Genomic DNA, 17,008 nt, shown 5'->3' with positions numbered 1-17,008 from the left:
TTTCAGATAGTCCCTCCATTAAAGGACTAGGATCCTTGAGGAGAACAGAATTTGAAAGTTTAATATTAATTTCATAGATAGAGTGCGAAGAATCAGAGTCGTCCTCAGAGGTAGAGGACAGAGTCATTACTGGGACTTTATCTGGTGTATGGAAATATTTTAATTGATTAATGTGGTAAGTTTTAGTTTTTGAGGTCTTATCAATGGGAGCTACCACATAATTTACATCAGATAATCTACTTAAAATCTGCATAGGTCCCGTAAATCTAGCTTTCAAGGTGTGGCCAGGTATAGGTTCCTGCACCAACACCTTGTCTCCTGGATGGAAGGAGCGGAATTGTGCACTTCTGTCATACCTCTGTTTCATCTTACTTTGAGCTGTCTTTAGGTTAACCTTGGCTAACTGACGTGCCACCTGCAACCTTGAAGACGGGTTGTAGAGTATTGAGCTTACGTCTTCTCCCATCCATCCTTCTTTGAGCACCCGAAGAGGACCTCGTACATTGTGCCCAAAGATCAGCTCAAACAGACTATACCCCGTAGACTCTTGCACCGTCTCTCATACTGAGAACAGCAACAAAGGTAGTGATTCATCCCAGTCTGTAGGAAAGTGCATGCAAAAAGTTCTCATCATGGTTTTGAACGTCTGATGGAATCTTTCCAAGGCGCCTTGGGACTGAGGATGATAGGCAGTGGATAAATTGTGGATTATCCCTAACCTAGTTAATACTTCCCTAAATGCTTTGGCAGTAAAGTTAGTACCTTGATCACTTTGAATAGTTTTAGGAATGCCAAAACAAGAAATGAATTTGGTTAAAGCTTTGAGAATTTTTTTTTTTTTTTTTTTTTTTCAACAAGTCGGCCGTCTCCCACCGAGGCAGGGTGACCCAAAAAAGAAAGAAAATCCCCAAAAAGAAAAATACTTTCATCATCATTCAACACTTTCACCACACTCGCACATTATCACTGTTTTTGCAGAGGTGCTCAGAATACAACAGTCTAGAAGCATACACATATAAAGATACACAACATATCCCTCCAAACTGCCAATATCCCAAACCCCTCCTTTAAAGTGCAGGCATTGTACTTCCCATTTCCAGGACTCAAGTCCGACTATATGAAAATAACCGGTGTCCCTGAATCCCTTCACTAAATATTACCCTGCTCACACTCCAACAGATCGTCAGGTCCCAAGTACTTTCTCCATTCACTCCTATCTAACACGCTCACGCACGCTTGCTGGAAGTCCAAGCCCCTTACCCACAAAACCTCCTTTACCCCCTCTCTCCAACCCTTTCGAGGACGACCCCTAGCTTCTCTCTAAATGACCAAACCACCTCAACAACCCCTCTTCTGCCCTCTGACTAGTATTAATACTACGCATGGGAATTGCTTCAGGATATCTGGTTACTTTATCCATAATCATAAATAAATATTGATTTCCAGACTTTGACCTAGGTATTGGACCTACACAATCTATAATTAAATCTGCAAAAGGTTCTCCATCAGCAGGTATAGGTTGGAGAGGTGCAGGTTTAATGGAATGTCCAGGTTTCCCTACTTGCTGACATTCTCGGCAACACCTAATGTGATTCTTCACATCTTTCTTTAATTTTGGCCAATAAAATTCTTTTGTGATTCTATACAAGGTTTTTGTAATTCCTAAGTGACCTAATGAAGTATTACGAGCTATATTTAATATTTGAGGTCTAAACTTGGTTGGAACCACTAACCTGTCATACAATTGCTGACCCTCTATCTCCTTACCAGTCTCAGTGCAGACCAAATAATCATTTTTAAGTTCATACTTGACCAGATGACCCAAAGAGGATTTACCCATGGCTGCCTGAAAAACGAATTTTAAAGAAGGGTCCTTTCGTTGTTCCTCTCGGAAGGACAGTCCCTCGGGCATAGAAACAGAGACATCTGGCAATCCTGCAACCTGGGAATAGGAAGGCTTAATCGGGGTCTGTTCACTTGATTTACGAGGCTCCGGCCGGTGTGCCTCATAAAACAACGTGGCTATTCTGAGATCGGAGTCGTCCAAGGATAGGTCAACATTCTCTCCAGACAGCCCTTGGGATGTTGCCCGAGTTATGGCCAACACCGGAGAAGAATTACTCATTATAGGTTCAGGACACGCACTAACAGTAGTAATGTTATTACCCAGTAATAACATGGCATCTTTCATGGGGAATTCTTTTGAGACACCTACAGTCAAGTACCCAGTGTAATATTTGCACTGTACATAAATTTTATGCAAAGGGACAGAATACTGTATATAGCTCCTCCAAATGCTTCCAATAAAACAGAGGAATTCAAGGAAGTGTTCGCTGAAAGGGGTAATATTCCTTCTCTTACAAGTGAGCAGTATGCTCCAGAATCTCTAAAGGTCTTTACTTCAGTTGTTTCTGAGTTTTCCTGAAGGGAAATAAGACTCTTGCAATAATAAGGGGCCATACCTTTTTCTACTTCTCTCGGGGACATGTTACTAGGGATATTAGAGATTTTCCCAATGGGTTGGGGTTTGTGGGGGCAGTTGGGACGGATATGACCTACTTTGTTACAAAGGAAGCAGACGACAGGCTTGCCCTTTACTCCCTGCTGACGTTGCAACTGGTGTCCCTCTGGCTGATGTCTCTCTGGATACTGTTGTCGAGATGCACCATGTTGAGTACTTTCTCTGAGCAGGTAGACCATAAGTTGAGAAGCGTGGCTCACCAGGTGACTTAGTTGGCTGACGTAGACGTTCTCCCTTCGGCTGGCACTTCATTCTCCAAGGTTGACGATCTCTGCTCATGCCAGGCTGTTGAAAAGAGAGACTGGACCGCTCGGACAAGGAGCGGTTATTTAATACTGACGTAAATTCCTGTGCTTTACCAAACAATGCTGTATGAACCAACGATGACCAATGTTGTTCCGGCCGCCTCAAGGCTCGAGCCTGATTTTCGAAGCTTTCGAAAAATTGTTCTGGTTCAGCCTCATTGAAGCGGGGAACAAACTGTACTGCTTTCTGTAAACTAAAATTATTTACAGAATGCGAAAACTACCTCCTTTCTCTTTCCCTATCAAATTCTTCCCTTGCGAATGCTCTCTGTTCCCTAGTTTGCTCAAGATTGATTTTTGCCAGCTCAAGTGCCAACGACGCTGATTCACCTTGAGACAACCCAGCTGCACTATACTGACCATTTTGCTCCGTAGATGTATCATCTTCCTCCTGCGAGAACATAGTAGTTTTTGCCCTAGCTCCCGTAGAGGGAGGAGTCTGATGTGCCATCTCCTCTTCTATAAGTTTGTCAGCAATCAGTGAACGCAGTTGCGCAACTGTGAGAGTGCGTTTGTATTTAATTCCAATGGAACGAGCAATTTTCCAACAACGCTGTAGGGACAATTTAGGTAGGTTATGCAAAGTATATGCCGACACCAGACGTCTGACTCATCTAGGTGGCATAAGTTATTTGCTATGCACAGTACGATTGCAGAATACCCCAACGTAACACGTTAATTTGCAGAACACGCTTAGCTATGCACAGTACGATTGCAGAATACGCATACAAGCAAAGCCGACTGCAAAATTCTCCACACCGAACAGGCTAGTAACAACTGACACGCAAAATTTGTAAAGCAATGCAAGACAGCTACACTGTTCTAGAAGATTGACCGTAGCGAAGCGAGCACACCGAACAAGCTAGTAGCGAGCTGTTGAACGATCACACAATAGCAAGGCTGATCATAACAGTAACTGACACGCAAAATTTGTAAAGCGTAGGCAAAGCTAATGCAATGCCAGACAGCAAGCTGCACAGTGTTCCTGCTACGAGCTTCACCCTAAGCTCAACCGTTTCTCTAAGTCCAGCTCCAGCTCTCGGACAGGCTACCCATATTACAACCCAGGATTCCAAATGGCCTGTTATCCCGGGTGTAATGGGAGCAAAATAAACACAACAGAAAAAGTTTAGACTTATATTATCCTTCACCAATTTAGAACAGCAATATGTACACTATGTATAGTGATAAGTATAGTGCACTCCATGGTAAGCAAGGCAGAAATAGAAGCCACAAGATAGCAGATCGTGCTTCAACCAGCTCTAGAATGGGAATGACAAGGGCAGACAGGAGTGGTACCCACATAACCTCTGCGATTGCCAAAACCATCTTCTTATTGGCTAGAACCTGGTCACTAGTTGAACGACGGGGCCCCATCATCAACTCTTAGCAACCTGGTTCGCTGGTTGGGGGAGATAGCCTGTAAATGAGGGTGTGTACATGCGCCGAATAAAGGTTACGTACTCTTTGCATGCCACAGCTGACTTGGTGCTAATTCTTTAGTTGGGATTCACCCTTTCTTTCAGCACCTCAGACTGGTGTGGCATGGGCCTTAATTTTTTTTAAAGGAATTCCTCTCCGCATTGAGGTTTGAGCTGTCTATTAGCTGTGGTAGGCATTTCACCGTTATAATATTTGAAAGCAGTCCTTGTGCTCACCATTAAGTGATCACTTAGTGTCCACTAAAATCTTGCCCATGCTTTCAGGTTTCCTATCACCAGGATATATCCATCTTGATTCCACCTCCCCTCAATAACTGCCTCCTTTGACTTGCCTTCTGGTGATATGATTCCAGGTGGTGTGATTCCTGGGCTTCCTGCCTGCAGTCCAACCAGTGATCTCTGGTGCCTCACCAGTGCAAGTTCAACCACTGGATATTATATAATTTATTCCTATTTTCTAGGTGAAGTAGTTTTTTAGTGGTTTTGCCTTTAATTCACCAAAAAAGTAGGAATCAAGTGTGTGATGGGCACTTAATTTGTAAGGATTTCATCCTTTCAAAAGCATTATGCATAAATAGGTTGACACACTACCGTTTGCTTAAAAATTTGGTCTTAAAACCCTAACTTATATATGAGTACATCTGTAAGTCAGGACATCATAATTCGTGGTCCTACTGTATTGAAATTTTTCAAAACCTCCTTTTTTTTTTTTTTTTTTTTTTTTTTTTTTTTTTTTTTTTTTTTTTTTTTTTTTTTATGAAAACTAATTTGGGAATTTTAAAAATATGTGAAGAATAAAACTCAATCCTTATGGAGTAATGCCAAAAGCAGGGAGAAAAGGGGGAAAAATGCCGTAGAGATTGGTGTTTGCCCTGATATAGTTTCTAATCTGTATAAGTGACTTGCCAGAAATAATACAAATTTATATGAACGCCTTTGTAGATAATGCAAAGATCCTTTGCTATCAAGATGAACATTAAAACTGACTGTGTATCTCTGCAAGAAAATCTGGATAGATTGAGCAAGTGAATTGATAGCTGAATGTTGGAACTTAATACAGTAGGGCCCCACTTATACAGCAGGTTAGGTTTCTGGGAGACATCACCGGAAAGCAGAATACCATTTTTTCCACTTATAAATGTATATAAATGCCAGAAAACAAGTTTACACTAGCATATATTAAGTTATCAATAGAACTAGGCATTAAAAACAATAAAAAGTAAAATGCACTCGCAGTACACTCATTACTTACCTTAAAATATTTATAGTCTTAATATAGGGTGAGGTGAGTAGTATTTATTGTAAGAAGTCAGGTGTGGAAGGTATGGTAGCCACCCCACCCCCATATTATATACTACAAAATTTGAAGTGCCCTAGAGCAATAAAATGCATGTAGAGTACACTCATTACTTACCTTAAAGTATTTATAGTCTTAATGGGAGTGAGGGGTGAGTAAACAAGGTAAAATGAATAAACGAGAGAGAAAACAAGTAGAGAGAGAGGAGAGAGACAAGAATGTAAACAAACAGGTGAATGCATCTAGTTTTGGTTGATGTTCATCTACACCTAACATCTCATATTTGTTAATTTTTTTTTAGTGTGTGGTGTGTGTATCATGTTTATATGTTATGTAACATGTTTATTATATAATTTTGAAAAAAGTCAGATGGATTAATGAAAATGTTTGACATATTATTCGACATTTAATGTTCCTCAGTAATTGTTATTATTATTATTATTAACCCTTAAACTGTCCAAACGTAGATTTACGTTTGCATGAAAGAATGGGTCTATGCACTCAGTGTGAGCACTATTAAAAAAATATGGGAGCACTTAGTACCTTGTGGGAGCACCAGTTCAATTGAGCACCAGCTAGAGCAAATAATGTGGCAAACACCAGGGACTCTCTGATGCCATGTCACATTAACACTCCCATTTTAAGAGGAAGGTAAAAACAGGTTAGATAAGTACTCGAGTAAGTGTGGGTGGGTGTGAGTTGGACCTGACTAGCTTGTGCTACTAGGTCTGATGTTATGTTCCTTCCTTCAGTGGATGTGACCTGACTAGGTGGGTCATTGGTCTAAGCCAAAGGGGGAGGGTGACATGTACCTGCCTTGCATGGGCCAGTAGGCCTCCTGCAGTCTTCCTTCTTTCTTATGTTCTTATATACACAGCAGGCTGGCCAGCTGGCTTGCTTTGGCTGTTTCTCCATCTATATATCTATCTATATCTCTGTCTATCTGTATATCTGTCTATATCTCTGTCTCACATGTACACATAAGTACAGTTATTATACATTGTGTAAATTACCTAGGATAACTCAAAAATTCCAGGCAAAGATAGACCAATAGATCGACGGACAGATACAGATACAAGCAGATACAGGCAGACAGATAGACAGGCAGATAAACAGATAGACAGGCAGATAGACAGACACAGATAAATAGACAAGACATGTTTGTGTGTAACAGTGATAACAAATACAGCGAGGATTAGCTGGAGCAGTGGGCATTTATCAACTGTCACTGGGCCGTCAACAGTATAGGGATGCCTTTCATAACACCACGATTCAAGGTATATACCAGGGTATCTAAAACATTGCTGGGACCTATAAATACTTTGTATATATTTCTAGACAATAGTAAATAACCCAGGCAGGTGTAAATGTTCACCTGTCAATGTGATTGTGACTGAGCGCTATTTCAGTACCTAATATTAGTGTCAGAATAAAGACTGGCTATGAAATTACAAGAACTATTATAAATTGTAATTATCAGAACATAAAAAATATATAAATTAAAATAAAAACTAGAAAAAAAAGTATATCGGCAACACTTCTGCAAGTGGCAGGAGTCGATGTTGCCAACAGGTGAGCATCCAGAGCCAACTTCAGTCTTATATCTCGGTAAGTACTGACCCTAATTTTTTTTTTTAATCCTATAACATGTAGAAAAATGTGCTCTTCATTTTAAAAGAAAAAAAAATTATTTTTCAAAATATTCGGAGCACCACGTGAGTGAATGTAGATCTACGTTTGGATAGTTTAAGGGTTAATACGGCATCCTCAAAACTAATAAGACAGTGATTTTAATGTGTACCTACACATCAGCACAGTGTAAGTTTATTTAGGTACAGGTACACATAAATATAATTATCAAAGTACATATATATAAAACATAAATAACTTTAAAACATAATGGAGAGACACGGTGCTCACAAAGCTCGTGGAAAATGTAAACAAACCGGGTGGGGCACGGTGATTATATTAGTGTGTCAGGTGGGGGAGCCGTATAGCGAGTTTTGGTCCTAATTTGAAATGCCTGTATTAGTGGAATGCCGTAAAGCGGGGCCCTACTGTACTGATAATAGTGTCTCTGGTAAATCATATTTTTTTTTTTTTATCACACTGGCCGATTCCCACCAAGGCAGGGTGGCCCGAAAAACAAAAACTTTCACCATCATTCACTCCATCACTGTCTTGTGATGGAGTGAATGATGGTGAAAGTTTTTCTTTTTCGGGCCACCCTGCCTTGGTGGGAATCGGCCAGTGTGATAATAAAAAAAAAAAAAAATCATATGCCGGTAAAATAGGGGGAACTCCTACTCAGCATTAGTAACTTTAAAATAGGATTTGGGTATATAGATGGAGAAATGCAAAGAAATATGTTAAAAAAATTGTATATAGATGGAGAAATGCAAAGAAATATGTTAAAAAAAACTTGTTGTACCCAAATTGGAATACGTAAAGGTTGTATGGTGTCGGCACTTCAAGAAACCTGTTCAACAGTTAGTTTCGAGACATGTTACAATATACAGTGGACCCCCGCATGAGGATATTAATCCGTTCCTGAGAGCTCATTGTTATGCGAAATTATCGTTATGCAAATGAATTTTCCCCATAAGAAATAATGGAAATCAAATTAATCTGTGCAAGACACCCAAAAGTATGAAAAAAATTTTTTTACCACATGAAATATACATTTTCCTACACACAAAGAGAAGGATACATGCACAATAGTAGAGTAGTACATGCACAATATATATTGTGCATGTACTACTCTACTAAATGAAGAATAAATGACACTTACATTTATTGAAGATGCAGCAATGACTGATGAGACACTGTGTTCTGGGAGTGCCTTTTCCTCCTGAGTACTGTAGGTCCTGGTTGGCATTTTCTTCCAGAACAGCCTTATCACACTGTGTATGCCACTATGTTTCTTAAATCTCTCAAACTAACCTTTGCTGGCTTTATATTCACCAATATGAGCACTAGTTCCAGGCATTTTTTTCCTATTCACTTGGGTGTTAGTTGACTGGTGTGGGTTGCATCCTGGGAGACAAGATTAAGGACCCCAATGTAAATAAGTTAGTCTTTGATGACACTGACTTTTTTGGGTTATCCTGGGTGACTAACCCTCTGGGGTTAATTGTTTCTTGGTATTCTCAATAAGCCACACCAACAATGGTGCTACAGCAGCAGCAGCAGCTGACAGTGCTACAGCAGCAGCAGCAGCAGCTGACAGTGCTACAGCAGCAGCTGACAGTGCTACAGCAGCAGCTGACAGTGCTACAGCAGCAGCTGACAGTGCTACAGCAGCAGCTGACAGTGCTACAGCAGCAGCTGACAGTGCTACAGCAGCAGCTGACAGTGCTACAGCAGCAGCTGACAGTGCTACAGCAGCAGCTGACAGTGCTACAGCAGCAGCTGACAGTGCTACAGCAGCAGCTGACGGTGCTACAGCAGCAGCTGACGGTGCTACAGCAGCAGCAGACGGTGCTACAGCAGCAGCAGACGGTACTACAGCAGCAGCTGACGGTGGTGCAGCAGCAGCAGCAGCTGATGGTGGTGCAGCAGCAGCAGCAGCTGATGGTGGTGCAGCAGCAGCAGCAGCTGATGGTGGTGCAGCAGCAGCAGCAGCTGATGGTGGTGCAGCAGCAGCAGCAGCTGACGGTGCTACAGCAGCAGCAGCAGCTGACGGTGCTACAGCAGCAGCAGCAGCAGCTGACGGTGCTACAGCAGCAGCAGCAGCTGACGGTGCTACAGCAGCAGCAGCAGCTGACAGTGCAGCAGCTGACAGTGCAGCAGCAGCAGCTGACAGTGCTACAGCAGCAGCAGACAGTGCTACAGCAGCAGCAGATGGTACTACAGCAGCAGCAGCAGCTGATGGTGCTACAGCAGCAGCAGCAGCTGATGGTGCTACAGCAGCAGCAGCATCAGCAGTTGACCATGGTACCACAGTATTTTGATAATATTTCTCACCCTTTTTACCACAGGGTTGGCACTAGAAGCTTTCTTGGGGCCCATGGTCACTTATTTTGCAGATAAAATCACCAAAAACACTGTAATACGAAATGTTCCGATTGTATGCTTGGATGTTACCCTGGAGACTGGCTGGTAAACAATGCCACCGGCGGAACATGTGAAGCTGGCTCAGGCCGCACATTAGATGCGTCTCGGACGAATAGTGTTGAGCAGGTTTTTTAGCGGTATGTGAGGCAAAATCTTAGCGATAAAATGTATCGGTGTGCGGATTTAACGTTATGTGATGCCAACGGTATGCGGGGGTCCACTGTATAGTGGTGCCTCTGAATATGAACAGCCCAAAACTCGAACAATTATGTAAGTGTATTTATGTTAGTGCTTTTGTATGTGTATTTTTGGGGGTCTGAAATGGATTAATCTAATTTACATTATTCCTTATGGGAACAAATTTGTTTGGTATCGGCACTTGAACAGCCTTCTGGAACGAAATAAATTAGTTTCTCAAGGTACCACTGTACTTTTGAACTAGAAAATGCTGCAGCGGAAGATTGAAAGCCTTAGACATGCCCTATGGCCTCTTTGAAATGGGATAAATGCTAGACATAACCAAACAGACTTGTGAAAAAAAAAAATGCAAGATGATTAACAAGGAAAATATCCTTACATCAACAAAGAGAATGAGTGGACATACAGTGGAACCTCAAATTTTGAATGTATCACTTATCGAACTCTTCAAAAATTGAACGCTTTTTTCGAACCAACTTTGTCTCTATTATCGAACTCGCCCCTATTTTTGAACCGCCGGGTACCGGACCTGTCCGGCAGCTCTCTCTGTCCGCGTCCCCACGCAGGCGCCGTGAGCCAGTCTGGTTTTGTTGATGCTTGAGTGAACACTAACCTGCGCTCTCATTTCATTGTGTTTAGTGCTTGTGGGACTGTGAAATAAGCTACCCTAGGCCCAGAGAAACTTGCTAGTGGTACCTCTGTGGTAAAGAAAGTGAGAAACACCATAGATGTGAAGGAAATAATACAGAAGTATGCGAGTGGTATGAGACTTGTTGAGCTTGCCAGGATGTATGGGAAAAACAAGTTGACCATCGGTTCTAACCTGGCAAAGAAAGAACAAATCAAGGAAACTGATGTTGCGAAAGGTGTTAATATGCTAACCAAAAAAAGACCACAGACAATTGATCAAGTTGAGAAGTTGTTGCTGGTGTGGATCAAGGATAACGAGATGGCAGGTGATATTGTTTCAGAGACCATTATTTGCGAGAAGGCAAGGAAGTTGCATGCTGATCTGGTACAGAAAACTCCTGGAACCAGTGCTGATAGTGAATTTAAGGCCAGGAGAGGCTGACTTGACAGATTTAAGAAGCGTACTGGCATACACAATGTTGTAAAGCATGGTGAGGCAGCCAGTTCAGACGAACGGGCGGCTGAGAAGTTTGTACAGGAGTTTAAGGGTTTACGTAGACACTGAAAAATTCAAACCCCAACAAAGTGTCCAGTTGTGACGAAACAGGCCTGTTTTGGAAGAAAATGCCAAAGAGGACCTACATTACTCAGGAGGAAAAGGCACTCCTAGGACACAAGCCTATAACAGACAGGCTAATTCTTTTATTCTGTGCTAATGCTAGTGGTGATTTTAAAGTGAAGCCTTTACTTGTATATCATTCAGGAAATCCCAGAGTGTTTAAGAAAAACAATGTCATAAAGAACAAGTTGTGTGTCTTGTGGAAAGCAAATAATAAAGCATGGGTCACAAGGCAAATTTTCAAAGAGTGGGTCTGTGAAGTGTTTGGCCCCAGTGTGAGAAAATACCTCCTAGACAATAATTTGCCACTTGAGTACCTTCTGTTAATGAACAATGCTCTTGCTCATCCTCCAAACTTATTAGACCTCTTGTCTAGGGACTTCAGTTTTATAACAGTGAAGTTCTTGCCTCCTAACACCACTCCTCTCCTCCATCCCATGGACCAGCAGGTCATTTCTAACTTCAAAAAACTCTACACAAAAGTAGTGTTTGAAAAGCACTTTGAAGTGACCACAGACACTTAAGTTGACCCAAAGAGAGTTCTGGAGGAATCACATCAATATCTACAGCTCCATAAGCCTTATAGGTAAGGGCTTGGGAGGGAGTGACTTCCAGGACTTTGAACTGCTTGGAGACAATTGTGGCCAGATTGTGTCCAAAAGAGGGATTTTGAAGGGTTTGAAGCTGACCCTGACCCTGTCCCTGACCCATCTGACCCCCTGCCTGTTGTGGACTGTTGTGGCATTGGGGAACACCCTTGGGCTGGAGGTGAGTGGCGAGGATGTGGAAGTGTTAGTGGAGGACCACAGGGAAGAGCTAACCACTGAAGAGCTGGAAGAGCTTCATCTGGAACAGTATCAGACCACAGCTGAGGACCTTGCACCAATCTTCAATAAAGGTAAGTAAAAATGTTACTTTATATGTTTGTTTACATTTATTAATACATAATTGAACTCTCTATTTGTTGTATGTAAAACTGTAATTAATCTCTATAAATGTATTTTTTTGTGAATATTTTTGGGTTTCTGGAACAGATTAATTGTATTTCCATTATCTCTTATGGAAAATATTGCTTCGCTTTTCAGACTTTTTGAATTTAGAACTAGCTCTTAGAACAGATTAAGTTTGATATTTGAGGTTCCACTGTAACTACTAGACATACCTTAAGAATAGCTACTGAAGGTATGCTAGGAAATTTTCAATGAAGTGCTAGAACAAGGGAATGAGCTACAAGAATAGTTATTAAGTACTTCAGTCACTATAAACTTTAAAAAATTGTTTTCAAAAACTGCCTATTTTGGGAGGCTCTTGGTGAATATGCTGTTGGATTATTGGTAATGCATTATTCCTACTTTTATATTATGTATTTTAAGTCATAATCAGTGGGAGGAAGGGAGGATGAAGTGGTAGCTCAGATTGCTACACCAGCTACACCTTGCAGGTGCATCCAGGTGACAAATAATTATAAACATTGCGTGATAAATGGTTTAAAAACTGACAAGTTGACGATTGAGACACTTGTGCAACATATGGGAATCTTTATTGAAAAAACGTTTTGCCACACTGGCTTCATCAGTCCATGCAAAGGAGAGTGATACAAGGAGAGGAGGAGTTTGAGGTAATCAGTCCCTCAGCCTGGAGTCGATGTGTTCAGTCCATCAGTCTTGTAGAAATTTATGCCAACAACAAAGTAAACTTTGTTGTTTGCATAAATTTCAGTCGCCTTGCATCTCTTCTGCAGAACATGTTGGAGGGGCCATTATATAGGATGTAATGTGCAATGTTCCCTCCCTTAAAAAAAATTTGCAAGATATTTGCATGAGGGAGTGAGAGAGTGAGATGTAAACAAATATCCAAGGTCTCAGTCAGGCTGTAGCCTTGATGAGAGAAGAATTAAATTTACTTACAAGGCCTAATAAAAGTGTAAATAATAAAAGTAAGTAAATGAATGAGTCTATACAGTTAACACTGGAGTGTTAACAATTCATATATGCATACAGTTTTGTTCAAATATGAGCTAGGTATACAAGTTATGGGAAAAGTATTTTGTTCCTCAACTGTAATGAACTTTATTTTATTTTTCTGTAAAATACTTAACGAACGTTTTAATCAGTGCTGAGTTCCTGAAATTGAATTTCTTGTAAAGGGGTGAGAGTAGTGACTGGGATAAGGTAAAAGGTTCATCTGTTGGTGTTGCTGCAGAGATAAAATATTTATGGTCAACCATAGTAGAGGTAGTGTGTAATGTGTATTTGCTTTGTGGTAATGTCCATTATATTTATTAAACTTAAGGTATAGTAGTTTGAGTTGCTCTCGTCCTGAGTGGTTAAGGCTTCTATCTTTGTTAGAATCTACATTCTTAAAACCTGTCATGGCCAGTGAGGTGCTTCTCTTCTTGGGACTCCATCATTCTAGCATTTCTTTCTCAGATGGATCTTTGTTCCTCTATATTTTCCATTTCCAAAAAGTCCTTGCTGTGAATTTTCCTTGCCAGGGCCATAATCTCCCTCACTGTACTTCATTTGCCAGCTTCATGACTCATCTTCATTCCTTAGTTTGGGGAAAACTGTGAAATCTGTGGATCAAATCATGCCATAATTTTTCATACCATACATTTAGTAGAATGTCTCCCCTTTATGATTTAGCTTTAATAAAATTGTAATTATCATTTCTTTAATTCTTTAACAATATTTGCAAAGCATGGTCTCTCCACACATGAATAAATTGAACATAGACAAAATATGAATGCATCTGGTGAAAAGAGCCAGTTTTTTCTGAATGTTTGCTCCAGAAATTTGGTATGGCACACCACCCTCAGCCCCATGGAGTTAGGGTTAACAGGATTTGACTGCTTGGTGACATGTTAATAGCTTACTTAACACTTGTATTTTCTTCAAAAGCATCATAATTCTTTGCGATAATTATCCTGCTTCTCCATTCCAGCATTGAGTGATTCTTTCCTGTGAGTGAGTGATTTCTTTCCAATAAATAGGTGGTAAAGTAAAATTTCTCTGGGTGGGCACAAGGTAAACATCAGAGAGTCTGTAAAGTGGAAGTGAATGTATAATAACTGGGTTAGGCTGCAAACTGGAGGTAGCACTTAAAATTTACGAGGTATTGAGGGAGATATCAGGGATGGCAAAGAATTTAAATAAACCTAAATAACCCTAAACTGTTTTGCAGTTTCCAGTAGGCTTAACAACGTTATAATAACGTACCATGGTGTTTTAATTGATTGTATTGGTTGTAAAGTGGGTTATGTCAGAAACGTCTTGCTTGAATACACGTTAAACGAGTCTATTGTGTATATTTCATACATGATATAAAAATACCCTTGATTTTTATTACAGTACTATTTTAAAACACTGAATTTCAGAAAGTGACAGTGATAGCTCATCTGAATCTTCAGCATCGGCTAAATCATTGTCTGATAAACCAGTCATTCAACAAATAGTTCGTAGAAAATCTCAGACTAAGTCAACACCAGCAACAACTGAGAGTGACAAGGAAGAGGAGGAAGAGGAAGATGATGAAGATGAAGCAGACACACCTAGAAAACACGTAACAAGATCATCCAGTGTCCGTACCAAGAGAGGCTCTTTACTAGGCTTGCAAAAAGGGACAGAATCAGATTCAGAGAATAATGGTAAGGCAATTCATTGCTCATGTTTTGCCAAGAGCAGGCCTTCTGATAAAAATGGGGCAAAAATGAATGTTTACTTTTTGGCGATATTGTAGTATGCACACGAAGGGCATGTTATAAAGAATGAGAGAGTACGTAATGTAGACAAGAGTGAGCACAATGTATTTTTTGCCAAATGATAATAAATTTGTTCTCGATTTTTCTGTAGCTGGATACCAAAGTATAGGTTTAAAGCTTTAGTCTGACTGAAATGCTGTAGCTGTTTTGACTCGTCCTTTCTCATCCAAACTTGCTTCATTTATGCAGTTCATACACATCAAGCAGAATAAAATGAGAGGCATCGTACAGTGGAACAACGAAAGTTAGGCCTAGCTGCCAGTGCTCTGAAGGTGGCACTTGTCCAATGAAACTAATTGTGAAAATCTAAGGAAAAGTTCCCAAAAAAGCTAAAAAGACTATAAATTTGAAATACAGTACTTTATTAAATGAAAAAAAAAAATGATACTAATGCCTGTTGTCTGTCTGCTTGTATAACTGATGTCTGGCAAGTGAACCTCGTGTTACGTAAAGTTGAGGTGATATATCAGCGTTAAACCCTCTATCGGGCAGGCCCATAAATTTCATCAGTGTTCCACTGTACTGTATATTATTGAAATTCCTTGAAATTCACATTCTGTGCAATTCTTTAGGTTGCAGCAAATGAGTTTTTTTTTTTTTTTTTTTTTTTTTTTTTTTTTTTTTTTACTTGGTAGGCTCCCATCGAGGCAGGGTGACCCAAAAATGAAAGAAACATCATCTACACATAATCACTGACTTTTCAGAGGTGCCCAAATAGGGCATTTCAGATGTCTTTCCAAATGGCCAATATCCCAAACCCCTCCTTTAACCCTTTGTGTTGGTCCTGTTATATCATGGCTTTGAAGCCAGTGTCAGTCCTGTAATATGACACCATGAGCTCAGCTCAGATAAGCTGTGAGTGGTAAATTTGGGCCTAGGTACGAGAGAATGGGTCTGTGTGGTAAGTGTGCACCACATAAAAAAAAATCCTACTGTACGCAGGGCATAATGAGAAAAAACCTGTGACTATTTTTGGTTGAAAGCAGTGACTTTGCAGTGTATGGTCATATAGTTTTTATGGTTGTATTCTCAGTTTCTTGGTGTCATTTGATAGAATGGAAGATATATTACAGAAATAAAGATGATTTTGATTAGTTTCAGGACTGAAGGTAGCTTGAAGTTCATCTCAAAGTAGCAGAGATGTTTGATTTTTGCCCATATTCCAAAGTGCATAAATTGTCACTTGTTCAGTACACATTCAACTGGCCAGTCTAATACACATTTAGGAATGAACTGACATTATTTATACAATTATTACAATAATGCAGTAGTCTGCATAACAGTAAATCTTCTATTTTTTGTGCAAATAAAAATTCAAAATGAAAAGCAAGTGTAATATAAGAGGGGCCTGGAGACATGACTGAGGAGCAGAAGAAATGTTTATCTAGTGCCAGAAATGTCTATAGTGTTTATTCTGGATGCTATTTTCAAATTGGCAATTGTTGAATTTTGTACAAAATTGGCCGAATTACTGATTTCTGATCACTTTATTGGATAGTTGATAGAATAATTGATAGAATGGAAGGAATACCAGTGAAATAACTGAGTTTGGTGGACTGGAACAATGGAATTGGCCAAAAACAGAGTGCAAATTGGGCAAAATCGCTGATGCATAAATATTGCTGAGACCACTAACTTTGTGAGAGCATAATTCTGTAAGTTTTCCATTAAATTTCATACTTTTGGTTTCATTATCTTCGTTAAAAGATTCTCTGTCATTTCATGAGTTTTTTTTTTTTAAATTCTTCGACTGAGAGCAGAGGTCTTGACACTGAAAGGGTAAATTGCAGGCATTGTACTTCTCACCTCCAGGACTCTAGTCTAGCTTAACCAGTTTCCCTGAATCCTTTCACAAAATAATACCCTGCTCACTGCTCGTCAGGTCCCAAAAACTCTCTCTCTCCATTCACTCTTAACACGCTCACACATGCCTGCTGTGTGGGCCAAGGAGAATGTTGAGAAGACAAAACTTTTTATGAAATACATTGAAAAGTTTTTATTATATTGTAGAAGCAGGCAAGTAAGTGTTTTCAAACAGAATGCATGGCAAGTCAGCAAGAGAAAAGAATGAGAGAGAGAGAGAGTGAGAAAGAGATTGAATGTGACATGATATATTAACAAAAAGGTAAGTGTCAAAACCTCATAAGCCAAGACTGTTAATCATGTCTCCCTATCTCTAA

General features: G+C 40.1%; 1 protein-coding gene across 3 annotated transcripts in view; it reads left to right on the top strand.

Moving 5' to 3' along the window:
• Positions 1–14,907, top strand: part of LOC128686095 (DNA topoisomerase 1) — a 117,480-nt gene extending 102,573 nt beyond the window's left edge. Inside the window, exon 4 of one of the 3 annotated variants that reach the window (XM_070083396.1) lies at positions 14,445–14,907. In XM_070083396.1, coding sequence (XP_069939497.1) covers positions 14,445–14,806 — 362 coding nt within the window. In that variant the 3' untranslated portion in view covers positions 14,807–14,907. The remainder of the gene's footprint in view (positions 1–14,444) is intronic. The other 2 variants (XM_070083395.1, XM_070083398.1) reach the window with 2 other exon arrangements.
• Positions 14,908–17,008: the final 2,101 nt, after the last annotated feature.

Source organism: Cherax quadricarinatus, chromosome 9 (assembly GCF_038502225.1).
Source record: "Cherax quadricarinatus isolate ZL_2023a chromosome 9, ASM3850222v1, whole genome shotgun sequence".
NCBI classification, from domain to species: Eukaryota; Metazoa; Arthropoda; class Malacostraca; order Decapoda; family Parastacidae; genus Cherax; species Cherax quadricarinatus.
Note: the sequence above shows the minus strand (reverse complement) of the source record. Positions and strands in the feature narration are given on the sequence as shown.